Consider the following 19,479-nt stretch of genomic DNA (forward strand, 5'->3'; position numbering starts at 1 on the left):
TTTTCTGGTTATTAAAGTAATACAGTTTCATTTAAGAAAAATTAAAAGATATAACCCCACCTACAGTTGCCATTCCCAGAAATAACTTTCAGCATTTGATGTATAGCCTTCAAAGAAACATAACTATATGATCTTTTCTAGCCAAATAGGCTATCGTTAATCAGGCATCTCAGCATTATCTTCATGGAAGAGCACAGTACATTCTGGGAATTTAAGAAAGACTGGCAAAGGGTAAAGGTGAACTTGAAGCTGAGGAGATGGGTAGAGGTTGTATTCTAGAGGCTTCCTAGATCTCCCTGGAGATTTTTCAGTGTTAGCCTAAAAGCAGTGGAGAACCTGCTTGAATTCAGCACTTGTTTTGTTTGTGTTTTACTCTAGCCTGGTAGCTGGGAACTTACTTTGTTGCCCAGGCTGACCTAAAACTCAGCAGTCCTCCTGCCTTAGGCTTGTGAGTGCTGGGCTTCTATGTGTGAGCTGTCATCTTAGCTTCTGAGTACTTATTTTCGAGAGACTTTGACTTATCTGTAACGGGTGAATAGAATTCGTAGGTGTCTCAGTCTGTGTGCAACCTGGTGTGTTTAGTCTAAAGACGGGAAAAGGGAAGATGTATAACAAAGGAGACCCTCTGCTTGCTCTGTTGCTGCAGTACCGTTCATCATGATGGGACCTGGATACTCAAGGAGGCAAGTCTAGTCTTGATTGGTTGAAAAGCCTCCTAAACCTGAGAGTGGCTTGGAACAGAATAGGTTGCATCCTGAGTGGAGGAGTTCTGTGGACAGGGACTGTTAGTTCTGCTCAAGAAACTTGTGGTAGGGTGACCTTCAGGCCTTTTGTAACTGTCAGGTGAGGCTTGCAAATCTTGTGCTCTCTGACAAAAGATCCAACAGACATGAAAGCTGACTTTATTTTCCTTTAACTGGAAGATTCATAAACTTGGAACTTTGCAAAAACAAATTTTAAGATGAAGTAGGATTATTTTACTAATATTCAATATTTCATCAAATTGTATTCATTGAATTCTTTAGAGGAATTCTTATGATTGTCAGGAAAAGAAACTTATCCTTTTCATTGGTAGATTGGTCTGAAGCTGACCATCTCTGTGTAACAAGTGATTGTATAAACACAAGTCATTGTTTCAAGTAAAGAGGAAGAGAATGTATACTAAAACTGAAGGCATTGGCTACTCATGGCCTTGTTCAGACTGGAAGTAAAGGCTAAAGAAAATCCAGATGTTTCTTCTAGAGCAGTGGTTCTCAACCTTCCTAATGCTGCAACCCTTTAATACAGTCCCTCATGCTGTGGTGACCCCCAACATTAAATTATTTTCATTGCTACTTCATAACTACTATTGCTCCAGTTATGAATCACAATGTAAATATATAGTTTGCAACACCTGTGAAAGGGCTGTTTGCACCCCCAAAGGAAAGAACTGTTGAGACTCCCTGTTCTAGAAGTTTGGGCACCATGCATTTAATCACATTCGTGTTGTGAGGACAGGCAACAGGTGAGAAGCACCTGACGGTGTGTCTGTGATCAGCAATCAGGCAGGGACTCTAAAGGCAAGGAGGGTTGGAAACAGTACCATAGCAGTGATGGATGGAGCGACACTCTCATTTGGAGTGGGGATGGCAAGTAGGAACTGACTCCAGACCATCTGAATCTGAGCAGCTCAAGGGAAAAAGACGACAGATCCAAGCCCTAGGGAAGAACAGTAATGACAGTTTCCACTTCCTGGGCATGCACTGGTTCGACATCCCATTTGCCTTAACAAATGGTCTTGTCTTAACATGCTTTGTTGGTTAAAAAATAAAGAACAGATTTCATTTCCCTGTGTGTCTCTGTTCTCACATAAAACGGACTCCTAGGGGTGTGGTTTAACTTCATAAGTATGAGTGCTTAATCACAAGGTAGATTCTTGCTTCCCTTAGAATGGACTGAATTGATTAATGTCAGCTGGCAGGACACTTCTCTCTTCCTGATCCCACTCTTATCTTGGGCAACTTAACAGTTCAGATGGATGGAGGACTGCTAGATGAACGGACTGAGATTGTGTGTCTTTCCCCACCCCCATTTCAGATGAAGCCAAAGAATCTGGTTGTAAACCCTAAACTGATGGTTGGCATATGGGGCATAATGATCTCTGCAGGAAGAGATACATTCTGTGGGCAGTCAGGCTTCACTCTGAGGATTGTCTTCATGGACTAATGCACCTCTTCTTGATCTTTCCTTTTGGGAACAACACAGCAAACAGAGGCTACCAAGAGAAAGCACCAAGTGTCCAGTGATGCTCCACCAGCAAAACGGAGGAGTGAAATATCCTCTGTTTTGGCCAAGAAAGCCAGTGATAAAGAAACTCAGAGAACATTTAAAGGGAATACACACAAAACGTTTCCTCCAAAGAAGTATTTGGACAGTATAGGCAATGGAAGGCAAGAGGAGAAGCTATGCATCAAGACTTCGTCGCTGTTTAAAAACAACCCTGAGATCCCAGAACTCCACAGGTGTGTTTTTCAGTGCAGGTGTGCCGCGGGTGTGAGCAGTCACGGACACCTCGTTCTCCACTGCTGCCTTGGCACTGATGCACACTTTGTCTTTCCTCTGCAGCACTGTAGTGAAGCAGGCTCGAGAGCAAGTGTTCTCTCCAGAAGCTTTCCAGGAGCTGGACCTCCACCCACATCTAGTAAGTATCCTGCACTGCTTTGCAGGGTGTGTGTGTGTGTGTGTGTGTGTTTACGAACACATGTTCAGTCTGTTTCTGTTCCTGGCTACCTGGGTAACCTCAGGTGATAGGTCACTCACTCCCTGACAGCAGCATTGTGCTGCCATCCCCACTCTTGTCTCCACAGTGATTTTTTTTAAGTTCCAGACTTGGTTTATTGGGCTTAAAGCAGACTTCTAATTTCTGGATAAGTGTGATGTTGCTATGGTGGCAGATGTCTCTGTGACCTTGGGGAGAGAGCTAAGCTACCTTCTTACTGTCAAAGACCTGCATGTTTTCAGAGAATAAAGGCAAAATGACTGTTTGAAGTGTGGTTTCTACAAGCAAATGGACATTTTTCTTTTCCCTTTTGTTTAATGGCATGCATGAGTTTTCTAGTTACTGTGAAAAGGGAGAGAAAAAAACATTGGAAGCCTGGATTCCCTTGTCATTCAGGCACAACTGACCTTTTTTTGTGTGTGGTAGGCTATGTAGGATTGTTTCTCAGCCTGAGTGTTATGTGGGGGAGGGGGGCTTGGATAGCGGAGTTATTATGAGATTGCCTTATATATCATCAGTTTGTAAAAGCAAATCCTGCAGATACTATAGGGTAGAGGGCAGACTCACCCCCAGTTGAAAGGACTGGCTTGGTGGCTTTAATTTAATATAAGGTGCTGATGTCACTCCAGCTGTTTGTCTTTATGTCATTGAATATATTTGCATTAAAGTAATATTTATTTTCATATTCTCTTTTAGATTTCTACAATAAATACAGTCTTAAAAATGTCCATTATGACCAGGTAAGAGGTTGAAGCTATTTTTGATTTTCTTAAGGTTTCTTTGAGTACAAGCTGTCCATGGAAGGCAGAGCACATTCGTGTCGGGTGCTGGGAACTACTCAAACTGCTAAGGTCTTGACTTAGCGCTTAGCCTATGGGATTCCCTACCTGCTTGTATGCAGACTGGATTTCCTTCCGTTTCGGCACTCAAGCTCCCTACTGCAATACATAGCTGGTTTAGGACATCTCTGAAAATGACTTGGGCCAAAATACAGTATTTGGTCGTGTTAGTTCTTAACAGTAAAAATAAGGTCAACCAAAATGATGGCAGTAAATATTTGCTAGGGTTTAGAGGGATACTGAAAAGGTATTCTAAATGCTTGTTGCATTGGAAACACTTGTAAAAGAGAAATTCAGAATTAGACTATAGCAGTGAGCTGTGTAGTTGTAGTTGACTTTGCATAAGCAAAATGCAAAAATATGGAAGAATAGAGAACCACCAGCCTTTTCCATTTATTTGCTTTTGTGACATAGTTCTCATAGTTCTGCTGGCCTCAAACTTATTTTCTCTTGCCCCAGTTTCCCAAATGCTAAGATTGCAGGCATGTGTACTGTGCCTGGCTTGGCTTGCTTATTGGGTTTTAATGTTCATGTAGCTACTGTTTTCAGTACTTGTTCCTTGTGTTTTGAAGGGAGATGCTGCTGTTACTTGGGTGCCCACAAGCCTCCTTTTGCTTTTCTGTGTGGAAATCTTACCTGTGTTACATGCTCCCAATTCCATGCTACACACCAGGCAGGAGGGTATGTGGTTGACTCTGATTTGTTGTTATGCCTATTCCTTTTTTTTTTTTGCGGGGGGGGGGGGGGTTCAAGACAGGGTCTCTCTGTGTAGCCCTGGCTGTCCTGGAACTCGCTTTGTAGACCAAACTAGCCTTGAACTCAGAGATACCTGCCTCTGCCTCCCAAGTGCTGGAATTAAAGGCATGTGCCACCACACCTAGCCAAAAAAAATTTTTTTTAAACTAGCTTAATACTGTAGCCGATTTCTGGCTTTCTTTCCCACTTTCAGTCAAGTTTAAGGAGTTTTAAAGGAGTCTATTCTTCCATAGTTTTGCATTTTCCTTATGCAAAGTGAACTATGACTACACATGTCACTGCTCATAGTCTAATTCTGAATTTCTCTTTTATAAGTGCTTCCAATGCAACAAGCTTTTAGAATACCTTTTCAGCATCCCACTCAGCACTTTGGGCAGTAAGTAGGCAATCCAAGTAGAGGGGTATTTTGTATGTCAGGTTACCTGTGTAGTCTGCCTGCATGCATGATGGAGCCATGTGGTAAAGAAGTGTGCTCTCTCTTTTGCGCCAGTGTTCAGAAGCAGAGTATACCAGTGCTGCTGGAAGGCAGAGATGCCCTAGTGCGGTCCCAGACGGGCTCAGGTCAGTAGCTGTTTGTTTACTCTGCCATTTATCCTGAGGCACCTAGCCCATGGTCACATGCTAAGTATCTTCAGGAAGGTGTTTGTGGTTGCAACGTCTGACTTGTCTTGTCTGGGGAAGGGCAGCCATGTTTGCTTTTGATAGGAGACCTGAAGTCGTTACAGTGGAAGAAGGTGGTGATGGGGCTATGGTCACTAGTGATGAGTATTCACGGTTGAGCTCGGCTGCTTCCTGTGTGCCTGCTGCTGTTGGCCAGCCTTCTCTCTGGACGGATTGACAGTTTATGGCTTGAAAGCAGTTCTTGCCTGAGCATAGAGTGTCAGGGATAGATCACTTTCTACCTGGTCTGCACTTCTGCCCCACTTTTGCCTTCTTGCAAGATTAGCCATGGCAAGGAGAAGCTCAGAGCTTCCTTTTAGTCCTTCTGTCTTCAGAGGCTGGCTTGGATTCACACCTGACACACCACTACCACAGAAGCCATTTAGCTGAGGGAGAGAGAACTGGAAGTAGCCATTTCTTAGCTTTCACATACAGCTGTCAGGCTAGCTTCTATCAAATGTGAAAAGCACCATAGCTCCCTTGTAGATAACCTAAGGAGCTGCAGCTTCAGGGTTTTTTTTTGGAGTACTGAATTACAAAGCAAAGTCAGGAATCATGACAGAAAGATGCAGTGCCTCATAGATTTAGAACACACAGTTTAGCTTCTCCCAGATTTAGCGTTATTTACAGAGGCAGAACCTGTGTGCATCCCAGCTGATGTTACTCTCTTTTAAAAGGTAAAACTCTTGCTTATTGCGTCCCTGTGGTCCAGTCTCTTCAAGCACTGACATCAAAAATACAGGTGAGCAGAAAATGTATTTCTCTACTGTAGTCTGCTATGCCCGTGCTGCTGCCTGGTTTCAGGCAGGTAGTGGTAATAATAGTGTATTTGTTCTGTCTGCACTTGGTATTGTTTTCTGTTCTCCTATCAAGATAAGTGTGAGTGAGTGGAGTAGAATATACTCTTCACGGTCACTGCTGTCCGTGTGGAGGGCATATAGGTCTAATGCTTCCAGTGTGTCAGACATGCCAAGTGCTGGGCACACCTCAGTTCTTAACTCCCCATCCTCTGCCCACTGTCAAGTTATGGGTGTCCTGTGACCCTAGTACTGTAAGAAAGTGAAACAACCAAGGCCATATACAAGTACCAGTGGGCATAGATTCCCACCTTAACTCTTATGTGACTCGAGAGAGGAAGCTCTGTCGTCTGTGCCAGGTTTGTGGTGAAGCTTTGTTACAGGCTCCACCCTGTTTGGGGGCCCTTTCTTAGTCTTTCACAGTTCCCAACCTTGAACCTCCTACGGAATTACTGTTCGGGAAATGCTCCAACATGCTTTGATTGGCCCTTGTCCATTTATTCTCATATTTAGGGTGTCAGTTGTATATCATGCAGAATTAGATTACAGCTGTGTAGGTTCCAGTGTGTTTTCTTTTGAATGGGAAGAGCATGGTGGTTTATTAGTACCGACTGTGGAGATGAACGCCATTCGTGGGTTTAGCAGTCAGGCTGTTAACATAGTCAACACTAGACTTTGATCTTGGTTGTGAAACATGGTTAATGTTTTAGGCAAACTAGCAGCTAAAGTTGGGTTGAGAAGTCCAGATGGCTGCTGTAAACTGTGGGCACAGACTTCATCTTACATCCCAAACAGTCCTACTGGTGTAGTGCCCTTACTTTGACTTGAGAGAAAATGGTGAGATCAGAACTAGGGTGTTGATGAGCACTGACAGTGTAGAGCCAGTGCTCAGGTGGATTATTAACCATAAAGAGAAGAGAAGAGAAGTGAGGAGCTGGAAGAGCCAGCACTTGGACAACTGTCTCTGGCGTGCATCATCAGAGGCTGAAGCTGAGGAGCTGACAATGAGAGGAGAAATGGTACCTCAGTGGCCTTCAAGTGTCCATAGAGGGACTTGTGAACAGATATGGAAAGACAGTCACTGCAGCAGGAAGCCCTGGCTGCTACTCCTTAGCCAGTCCAAGAAGGTCATATTACTTGTATAGGTTGGTTTTTGTTTTTTGACAAAACTGAGTTTAATCTCAAGGAAACATGAGATAAAACCAATTGAGGGGTGCTCTGAAAAATTCCTGACTGGCAGTCTTTGAGAGGGTTGAGGGTATAAAAGAGGATTACTAAAGAATGTTATAGATGAAGAATTGTCACAGACAGCATGACAAAGCAAGGCAGTGACATGCATGGGGTCTAGGCTGAAAACAGACACCTAGAGGTCAGTTGGTAAGATTTTAATGAAGTCTATCGATTAATATTGAGTCAGCACTCATTTCCTGGTTCTGATAATTCTGTAGTTTTAATGATGGTGTGGACAAATTGAGAATGTTGGAGTTAATTGTATAATTTGTCCATTTTTACTTTTTTTGTAAAAGCCTGAGCTTCCAAAATGAACAGGTTAAATTTTTTTTTTAAATCAGTTACAAATGATTGTTCTATAAGAATATTTACAGTGGTGTTTCTTTATAACCTTGTGTTCTTGCTTTGTTAGCTGAAGAAGTGAAGGGTGCAGAAGTGCATGCTGTGACTGCACTCACTTCCACAGACGGTCACTTGTCTTGTGGCTCAGTGACCTAGAATGCCAAGCTGTGGGCTTTGCTTTTCTTTTTGTCGTTTGAGGAAAGGTGTAATATAGCTAAGCTTGAGCTCCTGGTCTTCCTGCCTCTGCCCTCCACGTGCTGCGATTGTGGGCTTGTGTCACCATGTCTTGCTGAGCAGTTTTTTAAAGTAAATATTTTATCCAACCATCATACATGTATCCAGAGTGGATCTTGTTCCTCCTTTATTCTCCCTGCTTTTCCCTCCCAGCCCCACCCCCTCAAACTTAATGTCCATTTAGAGCTACCTGTGTATCTGCTGATTGGTTTTTTTGTCAATCTGACACAAACCTATATATGTGGGAAGTAGGAATCTGAATAGAAGAGTTACCTCCATCAGATTAGCTTGTCACAAATCTGTGGGCCACTGTCTTGATTAGTAATTGACGTGGGTGGACCCAGCCCACTGTGGGTGGTGCCAGCCCTAGGCAGGTGGTCCTGGGTGCTATATGAAAGCAGGCTGAGCAAACCGCAAGGAACAGAACAGTAAGCAGCATTCCTCTAGGACCTCTGCATCAAAGCCTGCCTCCAGGTTCCTGCCTTGACTTCACTTCATGATGGCTTTGTAAACTAAATCAACTGGTTTGGGGTCAGTGTTTTATCACAGCAGTACAAAGCAAACTGAGGCAGTGCACATGAGCTATGGGCCAGCCGATTGCTCACAGTGGTTTTTCTGAGGTAGGTAAGTGGGGAATTCCATTTTCTAAGGGTAAATGATTTCCCCATTAAGAACTTTATAGAGAGCTGGTTCATGTACAGTGCTTAGCCTTGTCTCTAGCACACAGAGAAGAATGACTGTAACTTTCTATGTGTCTTACTTACCTGCAGATTCTAGGAGAAATGTCTAATAAAGAATTTTTCTTTCTTTATACCAAGCTGTAGAGTTTGACAATATTTGAGCTGGAGTTAATCCTACAGTTCCAGCCCAGCTCTCACAGATAGTAAACTGAGAGCAAAAGGTCAGGTGACATCAGGCAGGTGACAGGCAGGTGGGAGGCTCTACTCAAACCCTAGACTGAGTGGTGGTTTTATTTTATTTCAGTACTGAGACTGAGCCTGGGGCCTGTGTGTTTTCAGTTCACTCTGTTGTGACATTCTCTCCCATCTCAAGTTTAACTGGGTAGATCCTTTTATGCCTCTGTTCCCAGGGTTACCATAAGATAGCGTGAACTGTTCGTGTAAGTGTTGAGACCTAGCATCTGGAGTTGGTCACTAGATTCTAGCTGTCATCTCCATCAGCAGAGTCATGTGGCCATTTCAAATACCAGTGAGGCTCTGCTTACATTCAGAGGTATTAATACAGGCCTTGTGAGTGTAGATCACTAAGATCAAAGATTGAAATGTCCTGTAGAAATGGTTTTCCAAACTGAATGTGATGACACATGTCTGTACTTCCAACACTTGGGTGGATGGCGAGTTAGAAGACAGGTGACCTAGACAATCATGACTGTTTCAAAAAAAAAAAAAAAAACAAAGCTTTTATAAACTCTAAAGATTAAAGATTTAGATATTTCATTATATGCATGCAGGTGTTTTGTTGGCATATATGTTTATTCAAAATGCCTAGTGCCTGTGGAGATGAGAAGAGGATATCAGGTGCGTGGAACTAGAATTATAGTGAGGCACAAGACTCACTGCCAGGCAGGAATTTTTCAGAGCACCCCTCAATTGTTTTTTTCTCATGTTTCCTTGAGATTAAACTCAGTTTTGTCAAAAAACAAAAACCAACCTATATAAGTAACGTGACCTTCTTAGGACTGGCTAAGTGCAGGTCCGTGTGTGTGTGTGTGTGTGTGTGTGTGAAAGCAACAAGCCTTTTAACTGCTGAACCCTGTAAGCCTCAGTTTAATTCACTGTTTCTAGTTGTGTTCAATGTAGCTCCTTGCAATTCATCATAGAATTACGTCACTTGGAAACCATAAGCAGCAGCCTCGGACCCTAGCTTGCTCTCAGCTGCGGGCTGGTGTGAGTAGGCTCCTTCAACATCTGCTCTCCCAGTTATTTTGGAATTGGCTCTGATTTTTTTAAATATCGTATCCATCCTGCTTCATGTACTCACAGCCTTTGAGGAATTGATGTTTCTTTCTTCTTGTCTGTGTAGTAACACCTTTTGAAATGTCGGAATCTCCTACCATCACATGGTGGCACATTAATCCTGTTGTACTAGCATGTTTACTATTCCTCGCTGGGGCTCCAGTGTAGTCTCACAAAGTTGATGTTGAGTGTAGGCTACTCTGCTTCAAATTCTAAATCCTCCTCTCCTGAGCAAATGTTTCTAGTGCACGACATGAAAGCCAAACCCTAATTGGATTTGCTGTCGAGCCCAACTTCACTTTCACAAGTTGCTTGCTCATGCCCTCTGAGCCCTTGACGAGGAAGGCTCCCTTGACTTTATAGTACCTTCTTTACATTGCTTTGGGTTTTTATTATTTGTTGTTTAGATACAACATGTGTAAACAAATTAAATTATTCAAAGAATTCCAAGGACATATAGGGTAGAAACAAAGCCTCACCTTCCCCAGGCAGGTTGTCGCAGTCATCAGAGAGGACTGCACACTTTCCCGTCACCTTTTTATGTGGAGTCCTTTGTTTCTGCATTGTGCTAAGCACACAGATGTTTGTATATGCTATCACTTGCCCTCTTTTGATAAGGATGTGGTCTAGACCAACCTCACCCTGTTCTCGTGGATTGCAGTTGTGCTGCTGTTGTCAAGCCTTGGGTAGTTTCTCACTGTGTCACCTGGTTGTGCTGCTTGCTTGTATTTTGCCGCTTTGTGGCAGGGTCTCATGTAGCTCTGACCCTGCTCCTCCTCCCTTTGCCTTTCATTATGTGAGTGTCATAAATTACTGAGCCTTGCCCATATCGGCAAGTGGCATTCATACGTTATGTCCAGTATTGTGCTGCAGACAACAGTTACAATTCTGGGCATCTGTGAAATATTCTTCAGCTCCTTTACACACATGTGGCTGTGTAGGAATAATTCCTGGAAGTGGGATTAGTTTTGTGTTAATAGCTAATGCCAGCATTGATCTGTTAGGGGTTTTACTGCTGTGTGTGCCTACCAGCAGTGTGGTATCTGGTCACGGCCCATCGGTACACGGATGCTTTACAAGTCTTTCTGTATTTGATTCTATTCCAAACCCAAGTTGCTCTTGTAACCTCTATGTGTGGTGCTGCCTTGTGACTGCTACAGCTTTAAGTCACTTCCTGTGGGATGTTTTCTCACAAGTGTGTCTTAGTGGCTTCCCGGGGCATCTGGTAGGACTGCCTTATAGTTTAAACTCATTTAGGGGGAGGGAGCAGTCACAGTGATACTGATTCTTCTCGAGGAGAGAATACATCTTTCCTTTAACAAAATCTGCCCCTCGGGTGTGTTTTAGTTGTTTTTCATATAGAATAACTTCCTCATCACTTTTTAATGTTGAGTCCTTTCTTTTTTTTTTGAAAGTTTCTCACTGTGTGATCCAGGTCTACACCAGACTCAGAATTCCCCTCCTCAGTTCCTAAGTGCTGGGATTGTAAACACCAGCCATCATTCCTTATAAACTTCATATATTTTTATATAATAGTTGTATCTTTTGATGTTGCCATTATAAGTGTGAAGTTTTTTTCATTACATCTAATTTTTCATGTTTTAAAAGGCCGTTGAATTTTGGTGGTTCTTTCCTTCCTTTCTTTTTCTTTCTTCCTTCCTTCCTCTTTCTTTCTTTCTTTCTTTCTTTCTTTCTTTCTTTCTTTCTTTCTTTCTTTCTTAATTTCTTTCTTTCTTCTTTCCTTCTTTTCTTTTCTTTTCTTTTCTTTTCTTTTCTTTTCTTTTCTTTCTTATCTAGCATCATGGTCTGTAATCCTAATGTGTGCTTGGGCATCCACGGGGTACAATGAATTGCTCTCCTGTTCACTGTACTGCTCTATCTTGTTATTGTTGTTTTTGAGACAGGGTCTTGCTACGTAGTCCTGGCTGGTCTGGAACTCAGTGTAGTGACCACAGTGGCCTCAAAATTACAGACAACCTTTCTCTGCCTTTCATGTTCTGAGTTTAAAGATGTGCTCCACCGTGCCTGACTGGCTATTGTTTTTTGGTGATTTTGTTTTGTTTTGTGTATGTTTTGTTTGCATGTATGCTTGTGCACCACATGTCTGCATTGTCATAGAAGCCAGAAGAGAGTGTTGGATCCCCTGAAACTAGAGTTGTAGACATTTGTGAGCCATCATGTAGATGCTAGGAACTGAATCTGGCCCAATGGAAGAGCAGCCAGTGCTCTTAACCTCCAAGTTATCTCTCCAGCCACAATTGGCTATTGATTTTTATATTTTTATATTTTACATTCAGCTACTTGACTGCAATGCCTTATTGATTCTGTTATAGTTTCCCCCATCTAAGATAAAATGACATCATATCCTTGTGATTGTAATTTTGTCTTCCAGTTTCCAGTTTTTCATCCTGTTTGGTTGAATGGGCAGGACTGTTGGGACCATAGTTTGTCATCATAGGTGTAGTGGCCATTCTCATCTCCTCTCTTTCTTCCATAGAAAAGCTTCAGAAGGTTTTAGCTGACAACCCATAAATTTTATCTATCTCAGTCTGAACTCCCATCTGTCCTCGTGGGATTTACTTTATAATTCTTTTTAAAGACAGTCTCTCATATAGCTCAAGCTTGCCTCAAACTAAAAACCTTCTGACTCTCCTACCTCAGCCTGTACCTGCCTGTCTACTCATTGGCATTTCTTTTTCTGTCAACAGCGCAGTGATGGACCCTATGCTTTGGTCCTAGTGCCCACCAGAGAGGTAAGCAGCATGCCTGTAGTGTAAAGTTTGTGTGCACTGTAGGTGATGGCCTGTTGACTGGAAGCACTTTCTCTACTTCTTCCCTGCGAACAAATCACTGCACCCTCTTTCCTTAACATGCCTTCTTAAGAACCATCCTGCTGATTTTTGTTAAGTGCTCTTTGAAAATCATAGGCTAGGTATGAGAAAACATTTCTTCATTGTCTAATAAAACTCTAATAATACTTAGATTGCTAGTCCTTCAAAATGAATTAGAAGAATTGCATTTTTCTGCTTCAAGTATTTTAAAGAAAGTGACTGGAAACATGTGGATCTAAAGATGAACCTTGCTGTTAAGTGAAGCTGTGTTAAATTGGACTCCTCTTCACGCGAGTGAAGGAGAGATTGCTTCTGTCAGAGCTGGGTGATGTGTCTGCAAAGAACCTTCAGGGAAATGGAAATTTCCAGATAGCTTTGCTTTCTTTCTTTGTTTCTGACTTTGTTTTCTTTTAAGATTTATTTTTATTTTATGTGTTTGAGTGTTTTGCCTACGTGTATGTCTGTGAACCATATATGTACACTGTCCATGGAGACAGGAAGAGGGTGTCAGATTCCTGGAACTGAAGTTAGAAACAGTTGTGAGTTTCCATGTGAGTGCTGGGAACTGAACCTGTGTCCTCTACAAGAACAGACAGTGCTCTTGACTGCTGAGCTCTCTCCAGCCCCTCTGGTCAGCGTTTCATACAGTCTGTTCTCTCCACCCTGTCTCTGTTTTGTCCAGGGAGGAGCACAGGCAGGGAGGCACATTGAAATATTTACAACAGCAAACCTGTCACTTCCCTCGAATGTTAAAGATTGTAGGCACAGCACGTAACCATGGACACAATTCTGTAGGGCTGTTTTGATGGTGTTTAGTGGTTGCCACCTAGATCAATTTCACTATTCCTATATCCACTGGGCTTTTTTTTTGTAAACTTAGGAGTGACCATGTGCATCTTAGGACACAGCCAAGTTCCCCAAGTGCCTGTCAGGCCACTGTTATATTTTTCCTTTAATGCCCATTATTTTTCTTTCTGTGGAGAGCTAAGACCAGGTTGACTTCGTTTCATTTTCTTCCAGCCTTTTACTGGACTTCTCTGGGTGACACTTTAGGAATCTGAGCCAGCAGAGGGAGCACAGAACACTACTTTTTGTATGTCTAACCCTCATTTCCTAAGCTGACAAATTCCAAGCCAGTCTAAGAAGGTATTTTCAGGGGAGATTCTCTATATAGGATTACCTGTCCTAAGCCTGCGGTCCAGGGTTGCACCCTGATCCGTTTGGATGGTCTTTTCAAGGGACCCTGCTCACTGTCTTCATCTTCTTCATACTTACAGTTGGCTCTGCAAAGCTTTGACACTGTTCAGAAGCTACTTAAGGTAAGACAAGCCGTGTGCCAGTGCTGCCCTCTTGGCTGACGTTGTGAGGGGAAGAGCCATGTCTGTGTTGTTAGGAAAGTGGGAGTGGCTCTGGTCTCCCCAAGAGCAGTTTGTAGGTTTTACTGGCAGACCTTTTTGGTTTTTTGAGACAGGGTTTCTCTATGTAGTCTTTGCTGTCCTGGAAGTCATTATGTAGAGCAGGCTATCCTGGAACTCTTCGATCTGCTTCTGTCTCCTGAGTACTGGGATTAAAGGCATTTGCCACCGCTGCAAGGTAATAACTCTTGCTGGTAGTTGCTAGCAGTTAAGTGTTAGTGTTAGCTCCCCCTGATTCGTAGTAAGCCACGTGCAGTGACTTGAATGTGCAGTCCTCGGAAAACCAGCGGAAAGCATTAAGAACTTTTAAGGGGGTTTGGAAGAGAAGATAGCAGAGCCAAAGTTCAGCACCTGCAAAGGTTGACCAGGAATTTATTTCTCCTTTCTGTGGCCTAGCAGTAAGTGGGAAGTGTGTTGCTTAGGTTTTTATCCCCCACCCTACCTGCAAGGCAGTGAACGTAACTGAAATAATTTTTATTTGGACACCATGAGGAAAAACAGGGGAGCTAGCTACTTGGATCGGTTTACAAGCTCACATTTGTCTTGTCCTGTTGTATAGCTCTGACCTAGACTGCAGGTAATAACTGTAGGTGGTGCTTCGGAGCCACCTGATTGCATCTGCACAGAAGCTCCCCGCATACTGGAGACACTTAGTATTCCCTGCTGCCCATTGGCTTTAGCTAGGAATTTAGGATTAGCTCTGCTTCTAGGGAAGTGGCTTCATGTTGATTGTGGTCTGGTATTTTTATATAGCCATTCACCTGGATTGTTCCTGGAGTGTTGATGGGCGGAGAGAAGAGAAAATCGGAAAAAGCTAGGTAGGAGGAAGTCGGTTTGTTTGTTTAACTCTTGGAGTCTGCCTTGTCTTGTCCAGTAACACTTGGTTCTTCAACATGTGAGAGAGCCTCCTCTGCTACTATGCCTCTTGGTCCCCCATATAGAGACAGACCAGGTCAGCAGTCACCTCTAGACAGTGCTTATTGTCACAGATTCCTTTCATGTGGCTAGTGACTGTACTGTGACTTGCTAAACCCACCCACTGGGTGCCCCACAGGCCTCTTGTTTGGTACACACCCCTTCATGTGACTCCTTTTGGTGTATAATGGGAGTTTGTGGTTTTGCTGTTTAGATATTTAAAAACAGGGCAGCACTTGGGAGGGGTTTCAAGCCTAGCCTTAGCTATATACTGAGTTCAAGACTAGCCTGGACTACATAAGACACTATTCAAAATTAATAACAGCAACAACAAAACAGGATGATAACTTCCTTATGTTTAGCAAGTTCTTAGTGTATTGATTTCCAACTCTGCATTAGAGCTTGTCATTAAAAATTGTCAGACAGGTAGGTAAATGGCACTTCAGTGGTGACACAGTTCTTTGAGTCATCTACAACTTGAGAGTGAACGTAAAGCTTATCACTTAAAAACATTGGCCAGGTTAAATTCAGCTGTAACAGCAGCAGTAGGTCCAGGTCCAGGTCCAGGTCCCACTCCTGCATTTTTTTGTGTCCCTGTGTAGGCTTCCCCTTGCAAGGATACCTCATAGCTTAGGATTGTTGTGGGAACTTCAGCCACTGCACTATAATTTCTTACTAGAAGTGACAAAAATTGTCATAGATCCTCCATGCAGAGGTGCATGTGTGATTATACATACTTTATTCCCTTGCCAGAGCATAGGCATGTTGCTCCACTTGAATGAAAACAAGAGAACCTATCCCAGCAAAATTGTGTTCTATCTCCCTCTATAGAATAATGGGACTGTGGTTGTTTGGAAAATAAGAAAATTAAAGATTTTTTTTGAAGGCCTGAAGAATATGCTAGTTTGGAGGGGCTCATGTGGCTTATACTCACATTGACACATATACATAAAAATTATAGTATATATAAATCTTTTTAAAAGTAGATCTTTTGCCAGGCAATGGAGATGCATGCCTTTAATCCCAGCACTCAGAAGACAGAGGCAGATAGATCTCTGTGAGTTTGTGGCCAGCCTGGTCTACAGAGGGAGTTTCAGGACAGCCAAGGCTACACAAAAAAACCTATCTTGGGGTAGGAATTGATATTTAAAAAGAAGAAATGGAATGGCTAGATGTCCTTCTATCCAGAATGTTCTAGAATGAATCCGTGAATCACATAGAAAGCATTGGGTTATATGCTTAACTCCTTCCAAAGTAAGAGTTATGATTCCATATATCTTCACATCTTAGCAGTTCTACACACAAAACAGTGAAATCTCATGTGTTTGTCCTTTTGATTTGAGGCTGTGGCCATTGTGCTGGACAAAAAATGACTGTCTCCTTTGCATGTTTCTTGTGGTTTTTGTTGCTATGCTGTTTAACATACTTTCTTTTATGATATATGATTTAAACAGACTCCGAAAAGGCATAAATATCCTTATCTCCACTCCTGGCCGTCTAGTGGATCATATAAAATCCACAAAGAACCTTCACTTTAACCGAATACGGTGGCTGATTGTGGATGAAGCAGACAGGTGAGCTTAGTCTAGAAAGCAGGGAAAGTGAAAAGGGGACTGTTTGTCCTGCCATCTCCAGGACAGACCTGCGGCCTGGTAGTATCAGATTTCCTCTTTACGCCAGGTGAAGTCCTTCTCTTAAACTTTCAGGATCTTGGATTTGGGTTTTGAGAAGGACCTCACAGTGATTCTGAATGCTGTAAATGCTGAGTGTCAGACACGGCAGAATGTCCTCCTGTCAGCGACACTCACAGAAGGTGAGTTGAGAAGTAGCTATGGACTGAGGCAGTGGGGTACCCCTCTTAGGGAGAAGGAACAGCTTTTCCTCACTGTCCTGCATACCCAGGGGGTCCTGTGAACCCCCGTAGTCTGGCACACACACTAGGGTGCATGAAAGGCCGACCGCCAGCCAGCACTTGCCGTGGCTTTGCCCTCTCCTTAGCATTAGTTTTAATGTTGTCGTCGCAGTTTTCATTAAGAGTCCACATTCTGACTCCTCTACCATAGCAAGAGATTCTTAATTGTTTTGCAGATGGCTTGAAAACCAGGCTTAGAAAACAAAAGTACTTCACCAGTTCTGCCAGGGCTTTCCTGGCCATGTGTGGTTTAGTTGATTATCTAGACCACAGTAAGGTAACACGAGCTCTGTGCCATTTGTGTGACTTTTAAAGGATTACTGAGGAACATTACTCGAGAGAGAATCTTCACAAAAGAGAGTCTGTGGTCAGATAAATTTGAGAATTGTTTTATGACCTCAGTCTTTTGGGTTATGGTTATCATGAGTTCAGTAAAGATTCTGAGAAGGCCTTTGGCCAAGAAGTCTATAAAACTCTTTTGATGTGAGTTTTCTGTGGTGAGCAGAGAACCTTTGGTACAGTGAGGTGCAGACAACCTGATGAGAACATAGAAATGCTAGAAATTGTGGGCATTGGGCTGTGGCAAGAGGACAGATCAGTGTTGGACTTTTCCTAAAAAGCATGTGTTCTGGAGGTGTATATGTGACCACCCTTTTTTGTCCTTCTCATTGTATCTAAGGTGTAACACGGCTAGTTGATATCAGTTTGCACAATCCAGTCAGTATCTCTGTCCTGGACAAAAACTGCAACCAGCCCAATCCTAAGGAAGTTGCTAGGATCCAGCTCAGCAGCTTTGCCATACCAGAGAGTCTCGACCAGCATGTGGTGTTGGTTCCCAGCAAGCTACGTCTTGTCTGCCTTGCAGCCTTCATCCTGCAAAAGTGCAAGGTAGGAGTGTGGCTTAGATCTGGACCCATCTTAGGAAGTAGATTTTCGTTTGTGCCGGGTAAGCACAGCTTTGTGCTAAGGGACCAAGACAAGAAAGGAAGGAGCTGTTAAGTCTGTTCTGAGTGCATGGGTAAGCGAGTGCCTGCGTGCATGCATGATTATGAATCCCAGAACAGTGGTAAAGAACCCAAAATCTGCCTTTTGGGGGCTAACATTGGGGGAATGTCACAGATAACAGGATTCAGGTGTGAGGTGTTTCGCACACTCTCCTACACCTAGTGTATTTGCTTCCCAGATTCATGGGGTGACTCTGGGATGTGAGATAATGGCTTTAGGAGTCACTGCACACTGGGGCCGTGGCCTGGGTCACTGATGGTGAAAGGCCAACGTGCATGGACTAGCTCATCCTAAAAGACATTTGTTTCTTTTTAAGCTTGGAGCTCTTGTCATTTTCCTTTCTGTCATCTTTGTAGGGTAGAATATCAATGTTGGTATTTTTTAATAATTAAAAGCTGTGTCTCCGTATTTCCACATCAGGGCCAGCCTGTACCTGTACCTTAGAGGCAGACATGCTGCTCCTTTTGAGGGCGTCTGTGCTTACGGCCATGTGCCTGCTTTCCGCTTGTGTTTGTGTAGTTTGAGAAGAACCAGAAGATGATTGTCTTTTTCTCCAGTTGTGAATTGGTGGAGTTCCACTACAGCCTCTTCCTTCACACCCTGCTTTGCCACTCAGGGACCCCTACAGCAGAGCATCTGCCATCTGCCTCCTGGCCACTGAAATTCCTTCGGCTACATGGCAACATGGAGCAGGAGGTGAGCCCGCTCTTCCCCACCCCCCATGCCATGAACCTGGTAACTAGAGAGTCCTAGTGCACTTATGTCCTTTTCAGGCTTTCTTGGCCCAGGACAAAAAAAAAAGAAAAAAACCACAGCCAAAAGCAGGGAGCTGCTGGCGGATGAGGTGAGGGAGCTCATTGTTCCTTGGGCTCCTTCTCTGGAGTTGCCTCTTCCACCTGAGAGAGCTCACAGGCCTGCTTGGCCTGCGTCTACTTGAGCCAGCTGTTACGGCAACTGAGTAGCACTAAGTAGCTGGCACCAGGGAAGGCTTTTGCCTTTTTAGTACCCAGTGTGTAATTAGGGCTTGATGTCTTCAAATTAAGAGCATTAATGGAGCTAAATTGTGGATCCCATATGGTACTGCTGAGCACGGCGGCTGTCATTGTCAACAAGACACAGCGTTACACTCTGAGCACTTGGGGCTGGGAGAGGGTACTGCACACCAAAAGCCTATGGTCCCTGTTGTTTCTCTGCAGAGTGAGCTTTCTGAAGAAGAACACCCTTCCCTGCATTTAGATGTCCCATGTAAGCCTCACTCCTAGGCTCTTAGCCAGGCCATGCTAGGGAGCTGGGAGGGATACCTCCCTCGTAAGACAGTGCATAGCTTGAAGCAGAAGCCATCTTGTGACGAGTTTTCCAGGCATCTTAGAAAATGAGAAAGTTGCAAGTTAGGGTAGCCTTGTTATGTTGAGAGCTAAAAGAGATCCACAGGTTTGAGGTGATTGAGAAGCAGATCTGTTCCCTTATGGTTTTGTTTTAAGTGGAGCCTACAAGTGACCTTGTTGAAGGTCACTCATGGACTCAGCTTCTTTGCCACTAGTTATATAGAAGTCACAGAATATTCCGGCCTTTGTAAGATTCCTATTATGCTTTCAGCTCCCCAGTTGGTTGAGTCAGTTGGTTTTTTTCTTGAGTACCATGTGTGGTTTAGGGGTTTGTTTTAAACTTGGTTTTTAATTCTTTGGGCCCTTGTTTCCCAGAGCCATTTCTTGGGAGGTGACTGAGGACAATGGGGAGCTTATGGACCTAAAAGACTGAAGGGGTTTTAGTAGATAGTTAAATGATATTAGACTGTCCATCTCATATGTG

General features: G+C 43.3%; 1 protein-coding gene across 1 annotated transcript in view; it reads left to right on the forward strand.

Annotated features, from left to right (window-relative positions):
- The window catches only part of Ddx31 (DEAD-box helicase 31), a 64,675-nt gene that overhangs the window by 2,202 nt on the left and 42,994 nt on the right, over positions 1-19,479 (forward strand). The window contains exons 2-13 of the mRNA XM_021180170.1: positions 2,245-2,501; positions 2,605-2,680; positions 3,455-3,498; positions 4,844-4,914; positions 5,691-5,755; positions 12,301-12,345; positions 13,701-13,742; positions 14,592-14,656; positions 16,208-16,327; positions 16,460-16,566; positions 17,345-17,553; positions 18,190-18,366. Coding sequence (XP_021035829.1) covers positions 2,245-2,501; positions 2,605-2,680; positions 3,455-3,498; positions 4,844-4,914; positions 5,691-5,755; positions 12,301-12,345; positions 13,701-13,742; positions 14,592-14,656; positions 16,208-16,327; positions 16,460-16,566; positions 17,345-17,553; positions 18,190-18,366 — 1,278 coding nt within the window. The remainder of the gene's footprint in view (positions 1-2,244; positions 2,502-2,604; positions 2,681-3,454; positions 3,499-4,843; positions 4,915-5,690; positions 5,756-12,300; positions 12,346-13,700; positions 13,743-14,591; positions 14,657-16,207; positions 16,328-16,459; positions 16,567-17,344; positions 17,554-18,189; positions 18,367-19,479) is intronic.

The sequence above is a fragment of the Mus caroli genome, chromosome 2, assembly GCF_900094665.2.
Source record: "Mus caroli chromosome 2, CAROLI_EIJ_v1.1, whole genome shotgun sequence".
Classification (NCBI taxonomy): Eukaryota; Metazoa; Chordata; class Mammalia; order Rodentia; family Muridae; genus Mus; species Mus caroli.